Source organism: Mesoplodon densirostris, chromosome 3, assembly GCF_025265405.1.
Source record: "Mesoplodon densirostris isolate mMesDen1 chromosome 3, mMesDen1 primary haplotype, whole genome shotgun sequence".
Classification (NCBI taxonomy): domain Eukaryota; kingdom Metazoa; phylum Chordata; class Mammalia; order Artiodactyla; family Ziphiidae; genus Mesoplodon; species Mesoplodon densirostris.
Window position 1 is genome coordinate 77419575 of NC_082663.1, and position 22494 is coordinate 77442068.

At 39.0% G+C, this 22494-nt stretch overlaps 1 protein-coding gene and 1 long non-coding RNA gene across 6 annotated transcripts in view; one reads left to right on the plus strand and one right to left on the minus strand.

Moving 5' to 3' along the window:
* The window catches only part of LOC132486243 (uncharacterized), a 57031-nt gene that overhangs the window by 17137 nt on the left and 17400 nt on the right, over nt 1-22494 (plus strand). For 3 of the 4 annotated variants that reach the window (XR_009531462.1, XR_009531461.1, XR_009531459.1), the window contains exon 3: nt 14366-14553. The exons of the other annotated variant lie outside the window; for it this stretch is intronic. This is a non-coding gene — a long non-coding RNA (uncharacterized LOC132486243). The remainder of the gene's footprint in view (nt 1-14365; nt 14554-22494) is intronic. 4 annotated transcript variants of the gene reach the window in all.
* Nucleotides 9441-22494, minus strand: part of KIAA0825 (KIAA0825 ortholog) — a 408362-nt gene continuing 395308 nt past the window's right edge. Inside the window, exons 21-22 of one of the 2 annotated variants that reach the window (XM_060093152.1) lie at nt 12073-12117; nt 11486-11552 (exon numbers count right to left, since the gene is read on the minus strand). In XM_060093152.1, coding sequence (XP_059949135.1) covers nt 12093-12117 — 25 coding nt within the window. In that variant the 3' untranslated portion in view covers nt 11486-11552; nt 12073-12092. Of the gene's footprint in view, nt 11553-12072; nt 12118-22494 lie in introns of both variants that reach the window. The other variant, XM_060093150.1, reaches the window with a different exon arrangement.

The following is a 22494-nucleotide window of genomic DNA, read 5'->3' on the forward strand; positions in this document are numbered from 1 at the left end:
AACACATTTTTGTATATTGATTTTGTATCCTGCAACTTTACTGAATTCATTTGTTAGTTTTAACAGTTTTTTAGCAGCTATCACTCTAGTAAGGTGTGAGGATGGAGATGGAGGTGCTAGAGCTGAAGACTGGAATGAAGTGAGACTTCCCCTCTGCTTAATGGTTATCTCCACCCTATCAGGACAGGGTCTGATCCCATGTTGCTGCAGTGGAAGTCCTTAAGGTCATGCCCAGGCTGACTTAGTTCCCTTTAAGTATGTTCTTTCCTCTCTCCCAGCACCAGAACCCTTTCCCCAGCATGGGGAGTTCTGAAGCAGGTTGGGCCCACACGTGGTCTCAGTTCCTTTTGGCCCCAGACCGAGTTCTAAACTGCCTCAGATGTACTTCCTGTACAGGTGCCTGCAGTTGTTTCCCTCACTTTGCTCAGGTGCAACCTCAGTTGGAAGTCCATTTTGTCCCTCACAGCTGATCACTGCCCCCAGCCTACACCACCCCTGCCCTGTTGTGGAGCTGTTTTGCAGGGCAAGTAGGTCCCTCATGGACTCTCAGCAGTGTATCAGTGTGTGAACTGCAGTAGAGCTGCTGCAGAATTCTGTGCTGGTTTTGATACTCTGCTTGAATAAGCACCAACAGTGGCCACCAGTGTCCCACCCAGGCTCCACCCCAGGACCACATCACCTCTGTGAACCACAGTCAAGTTTTCTTCCCAGCCATGGCAGCCCTAGATCACATGGGATCAGACTGGGGCAGGTGCCAAGGCAATCACAGGAAACCCAGCAGCCACGAGAGAAGTCCTTTAACTGCCCTCTCTGCCCTGCCTTGGTGTCAGGCCAACACACGTGCACCCTTCACGAACAGAGTCCTTGCTTCCACAGCCCTGTTAGTCCCTGCTGTCTTCCAGCCAGCTAAGGGAGCTCATCTGCCTGGTATATGACCCAGGACTGGGGCACCCAATCTATGGCTCTCACCACTCACTCCCCAGGGTGGGTCTCTGCCCATGTATTTTCCCTTTTCCTCTAAGTCCCTTCCCAGGGGCATTACCTGATTGCTTTTCAACCCTTCCTACCTGATTACGTGTGGATCTTTCTCACAGTGTTGTTTGTACAGGAGTCTTCCTGCCAGTTTCCAGTTAGATTTTGGTGAGAATTGTTCCACATGCCATTGTATTTTTAATGTGTTCATGGGGGGAGGTGAGTTCCAGTTTTTTAGTGGAGTCTTTAGGATTTTCTCTATATAGTATATATCTGCAAATAGTCACAGTTTCGTTTCTTCCTTTTCTAATTTGGATGCATTTTATTTCTTTTTCTTGCCTAATTTCTCTGGCTAGGGCTTCCAATACTATGTTGAAGAAAAGTGGTGAGAATATGCATTTTTGCCTTGTTCCTAGTCTTAGAGAAAGAGCTTTCAGCTTTTTACCATTTAGTATGATGTTAGCTATGGGCTTGTCAAATATGTTCTTCATTATGTTGAGCTATGTTCCCTCTATATGCACTTTGTTGAGAGTTTTTATCATAAACATATGTTGAATTTTATCAAATGAAATCATCTGTTGAGATCATCATATGATTTGTACTCTTTGACTTGTTAATGTGATATATATCGTGTTGATTGATTTGTGGGTATTGAACTGTCCTTGCATCCCTGGAATATGTTCCACTTGATCATGGTTTATGATGTATTGTTGGATTTGGTTTGCTAATATTTTGTTGAGGATTTTTGCATGTATGTTCATCACAGATATTGGTCTGTAATTTTCTTGTTACATTCCTTGTCCGATTTTAGTATCAGGATTATGCTGGCCTCATAAACTGAGTCTAGAATTGTTCCCTCCTGTTCTATTTTTTGGAAGAGTTTGAGAAGGATTGGTATTAATTCTTCTTTGAACGTTGGGTAGATTTCACCAGTGAAGCTGGTGGTCCTGGATTTGTTTGTTGGGAAGTTTTTGATAACTGATTCAATCTTATTACTAGTAATTGTTCTGTTCAGATTTTCTATTTCTTCATGAGTCAGTATTGGTAGTTTGTATGTTTCTAGAAATTTATCCATTTCTTCTAGATTGTCAAATTTGTTGGCATTTAATTGTTCATAGTAGTCTCTTACGATTCTTTGTATTTCTGTGGTATCGGTTTTAACATCTCTTCTTCCATTTCTGATTTTATTTATTATTTTTTCTTGGTGAGTCTTACTAAAGGTTTGTCAATTTTGTTTGTATTTTCAAAGAATCAGCTCTTAGTTTCATTGATATTTTCTATTTTCTTTTTAGTCTTTTTTGTTTATTTCTGCTCTGTTATTTCCTTCATTCTACTAACTTTGGGCTTTGTTTTCTCTTTTTCTAGTTCCTTGAAGTTTGAAATTAGGTTATTTCAGAATTTTCATGTTTCTTGACGTAGGTCTTTAAAGGACTTAGAATGCTTTTGTTGAATCCCATAAGTTTTGCTATGTTGCAGTTCTATTTTCATTTGTCTCAAGGTATTTTTTAATTTCTCTTTTGATTTCTTCTTTGACACATTGGTCATTTTGTAGCATGTTGTTAAATGTCCACATATTTGTTAATTTTCTAGTTTTCTTCTTGTAATTGAATTCTAGTTTCATACCATTATGGTCAGAAAAGATGTTTTATATGATTTCAGCCTAACTAAATTTATTAAGACCTCTTTTGTGACCTACGCTATCCTGGAGAATGTTCCATGTGCCTGAGAGAAGAATGTGTAGTCTGCTGCTTTTGGATGGAATGTTCAGTATATATCTGTTAATTCAATCTGGTCTAACATGTTGTTTAGGGCTGATGTTTCCGTATTGATTTTTCTGTCAGGATGATCTATCCACTGATGTAAGTGAGGTATTACAGTACCCTACTATTATTGTATTGCTGTCTATTTCCCTCCAGGTCTGTTAATATTTGCTTTATAAATTTAGGTGCTCTTATATTAGGGGTGTAAGTATTTACAAATGTTGTATCCTCCTGTGGATTGACTCCTTTATCATTATGTAATGTTCTTTGACTCTTATTAGAGTCTTTCATTGAAAGTCTGTTTTGTCTCATATAAGTATAGCTACCCAACTTTTCTCCCCCCATTTTCACATAATATCTTTTTTCCATACCTTCACTTTCAGTCTGTGGGTGTCCTTCCATCTGAAGTGAGTCTTTGTAAGCAGTGTATAGGTATTTTTTTAAATCCATTTAGCCACTCTGTGTCTTTTGATTGGAGAATTTTGTCCATTTACATTTAAAGTAATTATTGATAGATAAGTACTTATTGTAATTTTGTTAACTGTTTTCTTGCTGTTTTGTACTGCCTCTCAGTACGTTTCTTCTTGTTTTCTCCCTTTGTATTTTGAATATTTTTCTTAGTCACATGCTTAGATTTGTTTCTCTTTATCTTTTGTATATCTACTGTAGGTTTTTGCTTTGTGGTTACCAAGATGCTTACATATAGCAAGTTATAATTGCAACAGACTATTTTAAGTTGATAACAACATAAGTCTTAATACATTCTAAACCTCTACAGTTTTACTCTCCTCCCCACTCCACCCAAAGTGTTTTATGTTTTTGATGTAACATTTTCTATCTTTTTATGTTGTATGTCCCTTAACTAATTATTGTAGATATAGGTATGTTTACTTTTGTCTTTTAACCTTCATACTAGCCTTATAAATTATTAATTCATTTCCCTTACTATATATTTGCCTTTACCAGTGAGATTTATAGTTTCATATGTTTTCATGTTACTTATTTCTTTTTTGCTTATCCTTTCTTTTTATCTTAAAGAAGTCCCTTTAACATTCCTTGTAAGGCTGGTTTAGTGGTGATTAACTCTTTTAGCTTTTGCTTGTCTGGAAAACTTTCTCTCTTCAATTCTGAATGTTTACTTTGCCAGATAGAGTAATCTTGATTGGAAAGTTTTTTTCTTTCAGCAGTTTAAGTATATTATGTCACTCCCTTCTGGCCTATGAAAAGTCTGCTCATAGTCTTGTGGGAATTGCCATGTACATACTAAGTTGTTTTTCTCTTTCTGCTTTTAAGATTCTCTTTGTTCTTAACTTTTGACATTTTAATTATATTGTGAGTCTCTTTGGGACTTATTTGAATCTCCCTGGGCTTCCTGGATCTAGATGTCTGTTTCTTTCCAGGTTAGGGAATTTTTCAGCCCTTATTTCTTCTTTCTTTTCTTTCTTTTTTTTTTTTTCTTTGTCTAACTGTGTCTTGTTACAAAGAGAACAGATTCTTTTTTTTTTTTTTTTTTTTTTTTGCCGTGTTGGGTCTTCATTGCTACACGCAGGCTTTCTCTAGTTGTGGTGAGTTGGGGCTACTCTTTGTTGCAGTGCACAGGCTTCTCATTGTGGTGACTTCTCTTGTTGCAGAGCAGGGGCTCTAGGTGTGTGGGCTTCAGTAGTTGCAGCACACGGGCTCAGTATTTGCAGCACATGGGCCCTAGAGCATGCAGGCTTCAGTAGTTACAGCATGCGGGCTCAGTAGTTGTGGCTCACGGTTTCTAGAGCACAGGCTCAGTAGTTGTGGCACATGGGCTTAGTTGCTCCGCAGTATGTGGGATCTTCTGGACCAGGTGTTGAACGCGTGTCCCCTGCATTGGCAGGCAGATTCTTAACCACTCCGCCACCAGGGAAGTCCCCAGCCATTATTTCTTGAAATATGTTTTCTGCCCCTTTCTCTTTCACTTTCAGGGACCCATATAATACAAATGGTAGTATGCTTGATGTTGTGCCATAAGTTGCTTAAACTGTCTTCACTTTTTTTCAAGCTTTTTACTTTTTGCTACTCTGATTGGTTGAGTGCCACTGCTCTGTGTCTGAGTTCACTGATCCTTTCTTCTTCATCTAGTCTGTTCTTAAATTTCTCTAGTGTATTTTTCACTTCAGTTATTGTACTCTTCAGGTCTGTGACTACTGTTTCATACTTTCTTGTACTTTCCAACTCTTTGTTGAAATTCTGGCTATGTTTATCCATTTTTCTCCTAAGTCCAATGAGCATGTTTATGACCATGACTTTGAACCCTTTATTGGGTAAATCAGTAACCCCCATTTCATTAAGGTGTTTTTCTGAAGTATTTTCCTATTCTTTCCTTTGGAACATATTCTTATCTTTTTGCAACAGCTACCTCTCCAGGTCTGAAGTAGTGATGTAGTGTGGGAGATTAACTTCATCATTCAACCCTGGCCTAGCTCTTGGTTGTCTCTCAAACCTTTGTGCTTGTCCAAGCAGCCTATTTTATTTTTAATAGCTCACAGTAGTTGAGGTTGTGCCAAGACCTGTCAGTGTCCCAAAAGGGGGGTAGTCAGTCCACACCTAGATTTAGGCTGATCAGAAGCCAGACCCTCATGTGGCACCCTTTAAAGTATGCAAGTGTATGCAGTTCAGTGGAACTGCAAGCGTAAGCCCCACTAGCCACCAGAATCAGATAATCTGGAAGTGTCCTATGGGCAGCAGTCACAATATTCAGGGTTCGAGATGAGTGTATAAACTCCTGTCTGGGATATACCAGTGAGCAATAGTGAGGCAAAGGGAGAGCACAAAGATGGTTCCCAAGCATATCTTCCCTGAGAGCGCCTCCATACGCCTCTAGATGTGTGCCAAACCTGAAATCTGCCCCTCAGGTTTAAGCTCCAGGACAAGCATAGAGCCTCTTTAACAGAAAAACTCAGGTTGTGTTTCAGTCTGCTATCTGTGCAGTGCCCTGAGGGTGGTAGCCTGCCAAGAACTGTCTCTTTGATTGTTACAGTCCTGTGGGACCCAGGAACACCAGGTGACCCCTGGCCACTGTAGCTAGGCAATCAAAGGGCATCCCCTCAGTGGCAGCCATAAAGACACCAGAAGTATAAACCAGCTCTCCTCCAAAAGATAATGGCACTCTGGAGCACAGCAGAGGGAGAGCACAAAGATAGCACCCACCCTCCTAGGTCTATGGAAAGGATTACAATCAGCCCTTAGATGTGTATTTAATTAGAGGCCTGCTGTTCAGGCAGCAGCTGTGATGATGTACTAATAGGCCTCTTTCACAGAAATTTCGAGCTCCTTGGCCTGTTGCCTCTTTTTGTGCCCTGGGAGTGATAGCTGTATAAAACCTTTTTCTCCATTAGTTACAGTCCTGTGGTACCTGTGACTGTAAGCTCAGCTGACCACCAGAGCCAGGTGATGTAGAGGTGTCCCCTGGTGGCACCTGCAAAAATTGAGGGTGCCAGAGAAGAGTAATCAGTCTTCTTTCTGGGAGATGTCAGTGAGCTGGAGTGATGCAGAAGGAGAGCACAAAGATTGCATCTACTAGCCTCCATTCCTTGAGAGGCCGCCTAGATGTGTGCTAAACCAGAAGCCTGCCTCTCTCAGGCCAAAGCTCCTGGATGAGCCAATAGGCCTCTTTCTTAGAAAGACTACGTATGTGTTTCAGTCTGCTATCTATGGGCCTGGCTGTCTGTGGGGATCTCTCTCTTCAATTGTTACAGCCCAGTGAGACCCAGGAACACAAGCCCCCCGTGGCAGCCAAAGCCAGGAGATCATTGGGCATCCCCTTGGCGGCAACCACAGAAGCTGTGGCCCCAGATGCTTGTAAAAGTTCATCCAGGAGATACTAGCACTCTGACGCATGGCAGAGGGAGAGTATGCACATGGCACCTGCCTGCTGGAGTAAGACAGAGGGGGACTGAAAGGTGGCGCCCATTGGAAAGAAAAAAAAATAATGCCCATCAGCATCTCTCCCTAAGAGTAACCCAGCAGGCCCCTAAATTTGTGTTAAATTAGATGCCTGTCCCTCAGGCAGATGCTTTAAGATTAGCAAATGAGCCTCTTTCACATAAAGTCTGGATGAGATCAGGTGCTTCTGTTTCTGGCCCAGGATGAGTCCTAGCACATGAATCTTTAATAGACATTTCTCAGATCACTGTAGCCTTGTGGATCTGTGGATGCAAGCCCTGTTGGTTTTCAAAGCTAGATATTTTGGGATCTCATCTCACAGGTGCAGGTCTTAAATGCTGGGGTGTCTGATGTGGCCTCAAGCTCCAGGTTTTGAGTCCCTTCCTGATTGTGGGTCACCCCACCAGTGGCAAGGTTTATGACAAGATTGTGTCTCAGCCTCTCTTACCCACTTTGATGTGGCTTTTCCTCTTTTGCCCAATGTGTAATTATCACTTAGCTAGTTTTTAGGGGTTTTTTTTCCCCCGAGGAATTTGTTCCATATGTAGCTGCAGATTCAGTGCATCTGTGAGAGGAGGTGAGTTCAGGCTATTCCTACATTGCCATCTTGAACCAGAACCTCACTGCACATCTTTATTTAAAATTTGGGTCAGTTTTTCACATATCTACAACTCTTATTATCTCAAATGGGACTCCAATACAGACCTCATTAAGTGCTTAGAGTGGATTAAATTGTACTCATTGAGAGTCTGGCACAGAGCCTGGCTTATAGTAGCAGCTTAATAAATGACAAAAAATACTAACTCCCGGTTCTTATTCCTAGTCCAGCCCTACTTCCACTTCTCTACTGGTCTCCCCATGTAGGATATTTCAGTGCCTAAATTCTAACTTGTGATGCACAGACTCCAGGGTGGCTTCCATCATCCTCACCTCCTAGTATTCACACTATTGTGTGATCCCTTCCTCCTGGGTATGAATGGGATGAGTGACTTGCTTTTAACCACTAGAATTTGGTAAAGGAGATGGAATGTACATGATTAAATGCATGTGATTATGTTACATACTATTGTAACATTGATCTTGCAAGGAGACTCTCTGTCCCTTACTGACTTTGAGGAACAAAGAGGCCATTTTGGCTAGACTCACATGGCAAGAAACTGAGGCCCTGAGCTGATAGCCTGCAAGGTGATGAATGTTGTCAACAATGATGTGAACTTAGAAGTGGCACCTTACCCAGTTGAACCTTAGATGAGACCACAGACCTGGCTGACACCTTCATTGCAGCCTTGTGAGATCCTAAGCAGAGAACCCAGCTAAACCATGCCCAGACACTGGACACAGAGACTATGAGGTGATAAATGTGTATTGTTTCAAGCTGCCAAATTATGATAATATTGTTATGCTGTAGTAATTACTGATACAGATCTTTATTCTTGCAAATAATTATTACGATATTTTGAGGGGGAAAAGGGTTATATCAATACAAGGTTTTGGATTCTTTAAATTCTGGAGAAACAAGAGTTTACTGCTTTACTGATAATGCTGTTGAAAACATTTCTCAAAGGCAAAGCAGATAGTTTTTATCATTGTGTGGAATAACAGCTGATACTGAATATACAGGTCTCATAGTTCCCCATTAAAATTTAAAAGCTTTCAGGCATCATGTTAGGAAAGTTCATCAGTAGAGATACCACTTTTACCAGTTTTTTTTTAATTGTGGTAAAAAAAGACATAATATAAAATCTACCATCTTAACCGTTTTTAAGTGTATGGTTCTGTAGTGTTAAATATATTCACACTATTGTAAAACATACCTTCAGAACATTTTTCATCTTGTAAAACTGAAACTCTATACCTATTATTTAAACAACCCCTCTTTTCCCCTTCCTCTAGTCCTGAGTAGCCATTATTCTACTTTTTTCTATGAATTTGACTACTTTAGGTACCTCATATAAGTAGAATCATATAGCATTTGTCTTTTTGTGACTGTCTTATTTCACCTAGCATAATGCCCTCAAAGTTTATCAATGTTGACAGGGCTTCCTTCCTTTTTAAGGCTAAATACAACTTTTTAATTTTTTTAAACATTATGAAATATTTCAAATATCATTAAAATCATTTAAAAAAACAAATTTTTTTTGTAAGAAATTCCTATTATAAACTACCTGAAGCTCGCTTTGACTCAAGAATCTGTGAACTGGGATAGTAGGATATTTAGAGTAAGCAGATATTAGTAGATGAAACAGTGATTTATTTTTCCTATTTCTTGGTTGGTAGTTGTATAACATTTTTTCATAGACATGACAAATGTAAAATATCTGAAATACACATTATCATCTATACAGTTGATCCATGAACAACACAGGGGTTAAGGGTACCTATCCTGTGTGTAACCCATTGTTCTGCATCCACAGATCAATCAACTCAATGTTATGGAGTACTGCATATTAGTAAAACATCTGCATATAAGTGAACCTGCACAGTTCAAACGTGTGTTATTCAAGAATAAAATGTATTTTATTAGAAATTAATTCATACTATTTTAACACTGCTAGGCCAATAATAGTTACCTCTTTAAAATTACATAAAAATACAGTTAAATAAAACACAGAAGGAAGATAATATTTTATAGGAAGATAACATTTTTGTAATAAGCATATATAGTTATAAAATATTAGGCCTCATTCTTATTGTTAACTTATACAAAAATGTGAGAAACAGTAATTGTTTTGGAGTACCACTTTTTATTATACTTTAAGAAATATATCAAATGTAAAGTCAAAATGATCTGATAAAACAATAACTTATTTAAATTTCCCAATTATAAATTTTACTGCACTTATGGCTACAGTAATTTCATAGATCAAGCATAGAAATCAAATGCAAACTCTTCTCTCTTTTCTACATTTCTCTCCTTTCAACTTATCTCATTCTCCCCTTACTATACTTCTTTCCTTTTGGAAGGGAGCCATATAGACGTTTGTTCAAGACAAACTAAATCACTTTCCAGGATTAATACAGAAGTGTACAGATTCAATAAAAAATAGTGTTAACAGATGATCCTTAGATATATTAGAAAACAAAAGGAGCCAAATGTGAAATCCTATAACTTTATAAGATTATTTTATTTAGCTTTTGGATCAATTTATTTTCTTGACTTCCTATTTTAGTGTCTATTCTAATAAAATATAGTTGTGCAGATTTAGTACATAGACCATCACTAAGCTGAAGGAATAAAGTCAACCATTGCCTTATGTTTGTTGTTATAGTAACTGTTTATAGATAAGAGTATGTGGAAAGTCTAATTCTCATAAAAATTTCTTAGCATTTTTTAAATGGTCTGCATAAAATTTTTAGAAATTATTTCAGCCATGTCTTAAAACACTTGGTTTATGATTATACTGGCCAACTAAAGTACATTCTTTAAAAATAAAATGTGTTATTTGACAGGCAGCTGGCTGCATGGCCATTTATGTGTTTTTATATAAGGGACTAATGCAAGAGATTTTCTAAGGTGTCCTCTGCACTCCAAGCTTTACTCTTTGAAAAATGTTCAAGTACTTTCCTTTGGAAATCATGTAGCCTATACATATTTTATAAAAATCACAGAATGTGGGAGCATGAATAACCTGAGAACATCAGAAACAATGATGTTCAATGTCATATGGTCTAAAATAGTTCATGATATAAGGCTTCTCCCAGATGTCCTATAGGTTGCTCAACAGTCTAATTGTCTTTGCTGTCTTCTTACAATGACAGCCATTTAAACAACTGTGTTTATTAACTGCCCACTAGATGAATAACTCTATAGTAGGTATCTGGGGAGACTACTGCTATAAAGGGAGATTTCATATTATATTGTAAAGCCTTCAAGGTCTTTTTAATCTAATATCAGGCACTGATGGGAAGAATATAGTAAATACAACCCTACTTGGCACAGAGGCACTAGAACACGTTCCGTTTCCTTCATGTGTGTGTGTGCCTGTGTTCGTGTGTGTGTATCAATGCAATGGAAATAAGAGAAGTAACAGAAACTATGGAACTATGGATAACAAGATTGCTGGAGTGAATTTTGAACATGATCTTGGGAGAAAGATGGTTTCTAGTTGGGAAAAATGGCAAGCGTGTGTCTTGGATGACAGGCAGTTTGCTGAACATGGCACCGCTGGTATAGGTTCTGATAGGATATGATTAGAAGTTCGAATCTGATGTTTGGAAAACCACTGTAGGCATAGATATTACTAAAGGTATACTTCAAGAGAGTGCTTTTTGTGGCTCTGATTAAAATAAATTGGATGAGGAAGAGGCCATGGGAAAGGAGACTGGTAAAGTGGTGGGTATGAAAGGCAGTTAAGACCTGGACTTGGGCTACGGCTACAAAATTAATTTGAAAATTTCAGATGACCCTCAGGGGGGTATGTGACTCCAACTTAACATCCAAATGTTGTATTTAAAAATCCTTCGGGAAAAGATTTCCAAACATTTTGCCTATTGTCATAGACACTTCAAGACTGAAAGAAAAAAATAATTCAAAGGGAACACGAGATGGCAGTAGTTATATCATATTAGGAGAAAGACTGAGGAAAGAAAAACATTTGAAATTATTTTAAAAATAAAAAATATGTAACATTTTATTCTTTATGTGCTGTACTCTTCTTCAGTTCAGAGATTACTCAGTCATTGGTTTCACGCTTCACAGCACATCAGAGGTTCATTCTGACTAGAGTAAAAATCCTATTCCATTACATGTGATTATTTCCTAAAATGAAACTGTTGCTGTTTTCTGCAGATTACTGTTCCTCTGTGTTATCTGAGGCAGAAGAGTCCTGGATGGTACACATTAGTTTTAGATGTTCCAGCATTGCTTTTTCTTCCTCTTCTAGTCTTTCATCCTTCCTCATTTCCCACCTAAAAGAAAAATCACATCTTAGCATTTTTGTAACTTCCAACCTACAGTCAACACTCAGTTTTTCAGGGTTGAACATGAGCAGTCACTGATTTACTGAGCGTTTGTCCTTCTTTATTCTTTTACTCAGTGCCTCTCGGGCAACATAGTTCCTTGGCACTGCTCCTGCAGAGTGGGCCAGGAGAATGGGAACGGAAGTAGAGTCACACCAGCTCTACTCCAGGGGAAAGCTTCTAAGTATTGTTTTAAGTGAGTTTTCTATATTTCTATATTTTAAAAATGTATGGCTTCCCAGAATATGCATGCATATGAATACATCTAGAATTAGCAATTAATAAGCAAATATTTTTCATAGTATTTTCCCCTCACTGATCAACATATCAGTGGCTTTAAGTTGCAGAGACATTTGCCAGGAAGACTTTAGCCACAAGAATAATACCAAGCTGAATTGGATATACCTTAAAGGCAGGTCCATCTATTCCTAGAAATAAGAACAGATTTCAAGTAATCAAGTTAACTCACCCAAGAAAAGCAGCAAATTGTCAGCAAGGTTCCATAGAGCATTTGCTAAAGAAAAAAAAAGACTAAAGACTTTCTAATTCTGGATGATTGGGAGATACAGAACAAAATGTTAGGATATGGAACTATATTTGTATATAATCTTGTGAAGTAAATATCACAATAACCCAAGTATTGTTAATCCTTCCTTCCTCTCTTATATATACCACTGCCCCAGGAATGGCCATGGCATACTTAATCCAGCCCTACAACAAGGAGTCATCTGCATATATTTCCTTTTTCTTCTCCTCATTTCTGTTTTTACCAGCCCCTAAGCCATCAACCATGATATGCTGTCTCAAAAGGATTTTAAAACCAGTGTTGATAATCCTAAAAGACCCTCTGCTAGAAGGGCTTCAAGGGGCTAGGATTTCTAACAGATAAGCAGCTGTTCACTGAATGTTTTCCAGAAGCTCCCTATTTTATTATAGTCAGAATTCCTAGATAATAAACAGCCTGTCGTACACGAGGAAAGGATAACAATTTGGGGTGAGATTGTTCTGATCTCGTTTGAGTAGTGAAAAGGAGGCAAGGGCATTGCATTTTCCATAGAAACCTGCTAACAGGATCCCTGCTTCCACACAGGTTTCCTTGTTGGAGTGTTGGGTTCACTATGCCTGGCCAGCCCTAGGAGGTGATATATATATATATATATATATACATACATACATACACACACACACACATATGGGATGATCTGAGAGATTCAACCTGGGTTTAATTCACATTGCTTCCTCATCCTCTGCCTGGAACTCTCCTCAACTCCCACCCCCAACCAACCTTGGCTGGACCCAAAAACTGCTATTTCTGGCCATCTTAGTTTCTCCGTATGGTCAGAGTTAGATTATGGATCTTACAGGTTTTAATAGCAACTTGAAAGATAAAGAGATTTTTCACTACCGCACTATTTGAAGTCACGTCACAAGGGGCAATACTCCTGAGCTCAGTACTTTGAGATTTAAAATTTAGCCCACAAGGTTACCTTATACTGATTTCATGGAATTTTGAAGATTAAAAACTGTCATTACCCATTTTATATATGTGAACTTGGGCATCATTAATTTGCATGTTGAGTTGAACTCCTTCCAAGCAGGAAAACATTAACAGAAATTACTTACATAGTACTAACTAAGGGCTAGGTATTGTTTTACACACTTGACATATCAATCGTTAAAGCCTTACTACAAAATGTTATTATTCCCATTCTGTAGAGGAGTAAACAGGCACAGAATGTTAATGTTACTTGGCCAACTATCTTTGGATTGAAATCAGGGACTCGGGCTCTGAAGTCTGGGCTTGTAAATGCAACATTAACTATGTTTTTAAAACCATTCTGCATCATTAATTAATGTTAAAAATAGTTTGAATACTTTATTTCCTGAAAAATGTTGCTGGAATGGGCTAGATATTTTTAAAAAGGCACTTTCTAAAATTCATATATATATATGTATATATATATATATATATATACTCAAAAAGAAATCCAAATATGAAAAATAAAGGTGCTAATATTGTACTGAGTAAATGAGTTATGAATGTCAACAGAACAAAATATGTAATATGCACATATTTTGAGCATTGTCTCTAGTTGTGAAAAGTGAAAATATAATCTCTCTGCTTCATTAAAGTCTGTATAACTAATGTAATTTAAATGAATTGTATATATAATAAAATCCAAGATAAGGATTTTTAAAGCTTCATGACAATTATAGGCACTTCACAGCATAATTGAGCTGTTGGTAATTAATGATATTAGGCAGTTATTAACTACCACAACCTTCCTGTATTTGCTTTGTGCTTATTAAGAAGAAATAATCTCATAAGAGAATAAGAAATTATGACAAAGATAGGAGTAAAGTAATATTAGAACTATATTTTCCCTAATAATTTTACTTATATTGAATAAAAATAACAGGGATTTGAAATGTATGTTTATTTTCACAAGCATTGTTATATTTCACATTTATAAGTTCTTAAGATAAGTTTAAATATAACTCTATCATAGTTTTAGGCTTTGTTAACACAGTGCAAAAACAAATCAGTTCTATCAAAAAACTACTGGAAGAAAAAATAAGCCAGCAATTTGTTAAACATAATTAACTAGGTAATTTGTTCCCTAGTTTCCTCTATTATATTTCAAATCTGTAGTGAAAGCATGTCCGTACAGAAATAAAAAAATGTTGGAACCAATGTATTCTACTTCTCCTTAAAAAGCATTATGAAGTGATTATGTTTCTACTTTTCCCATCTTTGGTAGCCCGCTCTCCTTCACTATTGCTAAATTTCCCACCCGCTTACCATGGAAAAAGAACTGCAACCTGACCCCCACGCCAGCTGGTGGCAGTCTTAGACACTGACGAGCAGCAAAATCCCATGAGACCTCAACTGATCTGTACCATAATCTTAATCATCTTCTGGAATGTGCCTCATCTATATGGCTCCTTGGTGAGTAGATGTGGGAGCTTGATCTATCTTTGACTAGGGGGTCCCTTTTCATCCAAACACAACAGGTAACCTAAAAACCTGGACAGAAATACTGTAACAGAGCCAGTAGTCACAACCTTGTTCACTAGTACTACTTCAGTTGACTTGGGGGTTCTCAGTTTTGGTGAGCCCAACTGGGTTTACAGACATTGAGATCTAGACTAGAGGTATCTTCCTGCTCCTCTGTATGTTTTATGAATGTTAGCTAATACCAAAGGGCTCTTACATGTACCAGACCATGGGCTTAGAGCTTTCTGTTTCTGCTCACCTCAATGAGCTTGGGAATTGAGAGGTACAAAATGAAAAGTCACAGATCAGTGAGTAACTGTTCTAGTGATCAGTTTGGTAGAATCTTTTATTTGGGGGCCTTTATGGATAGCTGTGTGTCAGAGCCAACCAGGAGAGCCATGCTTGGGGACTGGTTAAGCATAAAGTGTGTCCATGGTAGCGTGAGTCCTTACTGTCAGAGAAGCAAGTCCTGGGGGACCCTTACTGCAAGAAAGAGCCACCAACACCAGGCAAGAGGAGGAGGGCCAGAATCTGGAGTGTGAGAAGTTCTCTGAGGCATTTACTATGCCTTCTACTAGGAGAAAAACATCTAAAATCTGTGAACTCAAAAGTATCCTGATTAAGAGCACATGCTCTGGAATCACTCTGTCTTGGGGATGAATCCATACCCCTCACGTTGAATCACTTCAGGCAAGTTTCTTAACCTCTTCCATGCCTCAGAGTTCTCATCTGTAAAATGTGGTCAAAATAGTTTGATAGGAGCACAGCCATGCTCATTTGTGTATGTATTGCCTATGACTGATTTCACTCTACAGTGTCAGATTTTAGTAACTGTGAATGACACTGACTGAGACCAACTGTCCTACTAAGCCTAAATTATCTACTATTTGGACTTTTACAGAGAATGTTGCTGAATAATGTTCTAGAATGGTGGTTTTAACTGGGCTGACACCACCTCCCTATGGGGAAATGTGGAGAGCATTTTCGGTTGACACAGTCTAGGGAGTGCTTCTAGGACCCAGTGAACAGAGATGGTAAACATCTTTAATATACAGCAAACCTAAACAATAAAGAGTTGTCTTCCTGAAATGTCAATAGCATCCTTGCTGAGCAACATGTGCTCTAGAATCTCCAAAATATTGTTGAAGCATCCCTATTTCATTTGTGATTTTAAGTGAAATGGAGTTTAGTGTTTCACTGCTTAGAATACTATTTGCTGAAGAGTAGAGGTTTTGAAGTCAGGTGCTGGATTTGAATCCCTTACAAGCTGTGTGGTCTTGGGCAAGCCAGATGAAGTGTACTTCAGTTTCCTTATCAATAAAATGGGATAATAACAGCAGATAATATGCTTCATAGAGTTGCCATCAGGATGAAATGACTAAGTATACATAAAACATACAAAATAGTGCACAGTTCATAGCAAACACTCAATAAGTGATAACTGTTAGTAGTAGTATCATGATCATTTGGCATATTGGTTAAAATTGCAAATAACAGAAATCCTGACTGTGGTGGTTTACACAAACAGGTGTTTATTTTTCTCACGTAATAAGAAATCCAGAGGTGGGTGACTACTGGCATGGGTTAGGTAGCTTGACAGCAGCAGGGCTGGTGCCTCTGTGTTTTCTTTTCTTTTTTTTTTTAAATTTATTTATTTACTTATGGTTGTGTTGGGTCTTCGTTTCTGTGCAAGGGCTTTCTCTAGTTTTGGCAAGCGGGGGCCACTCTTCATCGCAGTGCACGGCCCTCTCACTATCTCGGCCTCTCTTGTTGTGGAGCACAGGCTCCAGACGCGCAGGCTCAGTAGTTGTGGCTCACGGGCCTAGTTGCTCCGCGGCATGTGGGATCTTCCCAGACCAGGGCTCGAACCCGCGTCCCCTGCATCAGCAGGCAGATTCTCAACCACTGCGCCACCAGGGAAGCCCCGCCTCTGTGTTTTCTTGTCCTTTACCTCATGGTTCCAAGAAGACTCTTGTAGCTTCAGCATCATGTCCTTGTTTTCAGGCAGGAAAAAGGAGGAAGGGGCTAGAGCTGCACCTGACTCATTTTATCAGGGAAATAAAACCTTTCCCAGATTCCTCCCAGCAGACACTGCAGCCACACTGTCTAGGGTTGAATCCTAACTCTACCTTTTACTGACCGTGTGATATTGGGCAAGTTTCTTAACCTCTCGGTGCCTTAGCTGTCTCATATGCAAAATAGGGGATGCTATTTTTAGCAACTTTTAAACATCTTTCTTGGAGTATAATCGCTTTACAATGTTGTGTTAGTTTCTGTTGTATAACAAAGTGAATCAGCTATATGTATACATATATCCCCATATCCCCTCCCACCCTCTCACGGTATACATCTTAATGCATTATTGTAAATAGTAGGTGAGCTATGAATTCATAAAATGTTGCTGTTATTTTATGAGACTCTACTTGTATCAAGTGGCTTCCCCACAGCTCCTACCTTGATGTTCCTTCTCCTACCCTGTACCCTTCACATCGTTTTACCTGATAAATTCCCTGTTTTTATAAACATGTGGGTAAGATGAAGTTGCTACATATTACGGTGGTTTTACTCAGTGTTCAGTTATACATTTCTATGATCATGTTGTCATTGCCTCTTGTTTTTCACGAGGGAGACATTTCTTGCCAGTTTACTCTGTTCAGCCTAGCATGGCCAGGGCTGTTTTTGTTCTCCTGTAATCCCTTTGTTGTATTTTTCAAGTACAGTCTATAATGATGGCATTCGATCATATTATTGGCATTTCTCCTGAAACACCAATAAAACACTTGGATATAAAAATGTAACTAGAAATAAGCCCCCTGATTTAATGTTATTAAACATTTATGTAGTACTTCATATTTACAAAGTGCTTTATAATTATTTATTAGTTAATTTCACTGTTAAACAACATTAACCATCTGGCCAAATTAATGATTTCAAATTGTCCTACCAGTTGGTATCTGAGGAGTGAAAAGTGAAGTCATATTGGACTTTATTCTTCTCAAACAACCCTTTTTGTCCTTCTCCTCTGTACAGCACAGTGCAGACTGGCTTCAAAGGGAGGTTCAAATCAGAGGGGGAAATTATGTCTCTGTTCTCTTCTTCCTGCTGTCCTATAAATGTGGGTTTTCTTCAGGATTCAGTCCTAGACTATTTTCTCTTCTCTCTTGGAAAGCCCCACATCTAACCCCACATATTCAACTGTTGTCTCCACATCTGTAATTCATCTGTCTCCCAAACAGTAATTCAATATCTTTAAAATTCATTTTCGGGGCCTCCCTGGTGGCGCAAGTGGTTGAGAGTCCGCCTGCCGATGCAGGGGATACGGGTTCGTGCCCCGGTCTGGGAGGATCCCATATGCTGCGGAGCGGCTGGGCCCGTGAGCCATGGCCGCTGAGCCTGCGCGTCCGGAGCCTGCGCGTCCGGAGCCTGTGCTCCGCAACGGGGGAGGCCACAGCAGTGAGAGGCCCGCATACCGCAAAAAAAAAAAAAAAAAAAAAAAAAAAAAAAAAAAAAAAAAAATTCATTTTCGTCCCAAGCTCTCTAAATTCAACTTCTTGATGTTATTTTCACTCCCATTCCAATTATATTCATCATTCATATATTTTTTCATATATATATTTTTCGCTTATTCAAATTGACCATTAGCCCCCCACACTCAGTAACACAGGGTCTGAAGTTCACAAAGTAATTTACGCCTCTACTTCCAATCTTGTCTGCACTGTCAGTCTGCAGTTAAGGGACAACTTACTCTGTAGTCATTCTCACATTCATCCCTCTGCAATCAGCCCACAGTTCAGGTGCTGTGATAGTGTGATTTGTAATAAGAAATATATTTTTAGTCTTGCCAATTTCTGGCACAGAGGTCCTAAAACCCTTGGAATTTACTGTGCGGAGAGCTATAAAGGTGTCTTTTGTTATGTTAATGGAAACACCTAGGGTTGGCAGCTGGTTACCAGTGGACACAACCACATGATTAGAGAGCTGGAATTTTTTAGTCCCACCCTCCACCTCCGGGGAGAGGGGCTGAAGATTAAATTCCATCACCGATGACCAATGATTTAGTCAATTACGCCTGTGTAATGAAGCCTCCATAAAAATCTAAAAGGAGGGGGTTCAGAGAGATTCCAAGTTGGTAAACACACGGAGATTTGTGGAGAGTAGCATGCTGGGAGAGAGAGCATGGAAGCTCCACTTCCTTTCCCCATGCCTTGCCCTAGGTATCTCTTCCATCTGGCTGTTCCTGAGTTATATCCTTTTAAAATAAACCAGTAATCTAGTAAGTAAAACATTTCTCTGAGTTCTGTAAGCTGCTCTATCAAATTAATGGAACCCAAGGAGGGGGTCAGTGGAACTTCCAATCTGTAGCCAGGTTTGTCAGAAGCCTAGGTGACAACCTGGACTTGCAATTGGCATCTGAAGCTCAGAGGCAGAGGGTAATCCTGTAGGAAGAAGCCCTTAACTTACGGGATCTGATGTCATCTCCAGGTAGTCCCAGAACTGTGTTGAATTATGGGACACCCAGCTGGTGTCAGAGAATTAGCTGGTGATATGGAAAAAAAAAAACCTCCACACATTGGAAATGTGTGCAGAATCATAGGTACTCATGATTTTATTGCCTGAACAGTGCCATATTCCCCAGATATTCAGAGCTCAAGCCTCACACCACTGCTACACCAAACCTTCAATGACTGCCCTGCCCAGAGAGTTTATTAAGTCTTAGTGTTCTACCTCAGCAGTAGTTCTGTTTAGCTGCCACCATCTCTCCTCAGGGAGAAGATGATTCTCCATATTGCCTTCGGACTTATGTTTTCCCACATTTGCATGTCTACTGTTGCTATTCCATTCACTTGAAACGCCTTTCCATATATCCCAAACCTGCTCATTCTTCAGACTCAGTCCATATCTCACCTCTTTCATAAAGTCCTTCCCAACTACCTAACCCTGATGTGATTGTCCTCCTTTGAATCTTATAGTACCTAATATCAGCACTATTTTGGTAAATTAACCATATATTGCTTTGTTACTTCTATTACTTCCTTGAGTGATTACATTGCTTTTTTTTTCACATGTAGTATTTTTTTTTAATATTTATTTGTTTATTTATTTGGCTGTGCCGAGTCTTAGTTGCAGCTTGCAGGATCTTTAGTTGTGGCATGTGGGATCCTTAGTTTGGGCATGCAAACTCTTAGTTGCAGCATGTGGGACCTAGTTCCCTGACCAGGGTTCGAACCTGGGCCCCCTGCATTGGGAGCATGGAGTCTTAGCCACTGGACCACCAGGGAAGTCCCCATGTGTAGTATGGTTTCATCTATATTTTCAGTTCCTTGAGGAATACTTTTAATTATAACTTTTACTTCAAATTTTTTCTTCAAAGAAGATATTTCAAATAGCAAACAACATAGTGCTTTGTACACTATACTCTGTACACTTTAAGCACTCACAAAATATCTGTTGATTGCTATGTGTTAGAAGCTTAGATGTTCCTATGTTATTCATAGGTGGATTGAAGAAATAATCTTTAACCTCTAGTGTCACAACAGGTAGTAGTTGGTATCTAGAATAGGTATTGTTAAATTGTTATTTGTATGAATCATAAATATGAGGACTCTAAGAGCCTTAAAATTTTTCTCCTCATCCTTTGTTTCTACATCATTAGTTGATTCTTAAGGTCTTAAATTCAGTGATCATACCAAAAGACAACAACTTCTTGCAAGTTCATTCATTTACTAATCATCTCCATACCAGTTCTTAGGATATGCTGCTGTAGATATAGAAGAAATAGAAGACTGGCCCAATTAGCAAAACTCTGGGAAACTCTGTCTCAATGAATGGTAATGGTAGGAAATTAATTGTAGTGCACCTCTACATAAAAGACTGAAATTAGAGGACCTTCTAAGTTACTATGTTGGGCTTTTAGTACATGTATAGCTTATGTTATGAGAGATCTGCTTTGGTTTGTAGTTTATTTGGTATTTATCACAATGAGCCACATTTTAGAACAGTTTTACTGTGTATAATTAATTTGCCCATTCACCCAGCAAACATTTATTGAGTACCTGCTAACCTCAAAACACTGGGCTAGGTAATGTAGAGGTGAGTTGAGCTGGATATGGTCTTCTCTTCAAAGAGCTTATTCAGACCAAAAGAGGTCGTCATATGGGCTTGACTGAGTAATTATTCTAAATCCATATTCAAAATCCCATAAAGATTTTGTAGAATATTTCAGTTTAGGTATGAAATATCAGTGAAAATATAAGGCACTGGTGCCATTTCCTTAGGCTTTATCTTAGCAATTGTTTGTGGTAAAGGCATAATTCAGGCATTTCTTCCTTCACTCATGAAGCAATCTGTGGTAGTCTTGGGGAATAATTCATGTCCTTCCTCATTCACTGGAAAGGTAGCAACATTAATGACAGAATGCCTCCTCATTTTTTAAAGGTCATTATCAAATCCTATGGTAAAACTGGAAACTATAGAATTTGATGTCCTTCTTTAAAGACGTTTCTGTAGAAAGGTGATTCTGACCAGCACTTAATCCCAAAGGACAAACTTTAGGGAGGGGACAGATAAAATGCTATCCTAAATTTGAGAAAAACTTCATGAATATTGTGATTCATGAATAGCTACGGGAAATCTATTATAAACCAGAAAATCAGCTTTGAATGTAATCACCATGAATATAAATGGCACCATTTTTTAGTAGCTCTTTTTATCCACATAAACTACAGAATTAGAGAGTCTCTTAACTTTGGAGACAGGTCTTTATAATACTATACTTGATAGATGAGACCTACCTACTTTTTTTTAAAAAAATATTTATTTATTTATTTATTTTTGGTTGTGTTGGGTCTTTGTTGCTGTGCGTGGACTTCCTGTAGTTGCCTCGAGCGGGGTCTACTCTTCGTTGCAGTGTGTGGTCTTCTCACTGTGGTGGCTTCTCTTGTTGCGGAGCATGGGCCCTAGGCATGCAGGCTTCAGTAGTTGTGGCATGTGGGCTCAGTAGTTGTGGCACACGGGCTCAGTAATTGTGGCACGCAGTCTCACTAGTTGTGGCTCGCGGGCTCTAGAGTGCAGGCTCAGTAGTTGTGGCACATGGGCTTAGTTGCTCTGCGGCATGTAGAATCTTCCCGGACCAGGGATTGAACCGGTATCTCCTGCATTAGCAGGCGGATTATTAACCACTGCACCACCAGGGAAATCCTGAGACCTCCCTACTTTCTGATATGTTCTCCAGATGAGGCAAATCCACAACCACATTTACCTAATGTTTTAAAACCGAAGTTTTAAGAAATGTATATAGTTTCAGTTCATCTTCCTTATCATACATTTAGTGAAAATGGAGAAATTGTTATTCTTTTCATGTAACATAGACAATTGATTTATTGCTTAGCTTTATCTTCTCCAAAATAGAATAGTTTAGAATTTCCTTCTAGATAGTAATTTTTGTGTGTGTGTGTGTGTGTGTGTGGTACGTGGGCCTCTCACTGTTGTGGCCTCTCCCATTGCGGAGCACAGGCTCCGGATGCGCAGGCCCAGCGGCCATGGCTCATGGGCCTAGCCGCTCTGCGGCATGTGGGATCTCCCCGGACCGGGGCACGAACCCGTGTCCCCTGCATCAGCAGGCGGACTCTCAACCACTGCGCCACCAGGGAAGCCCCTAGGTAGTAATTTTTAATACTTCAAAAGTTTTGTTTTTCTCTGAACTTTGTATTGAATCTCTAAAGTAGTTAAATAATAGGAATCGTACATGGGAGCTACGAGGCCTTATACCATTTTCAGTAGGAGCATTAGGGAATGAGAGGATGGCAAAAAATCTCACTTTGATAAGGGATCAGAGAGAGCTTTGCAAACTTATTTCTAACTTAAGTTAGTTATTCCCTCAAGCTAGTTAAAGTA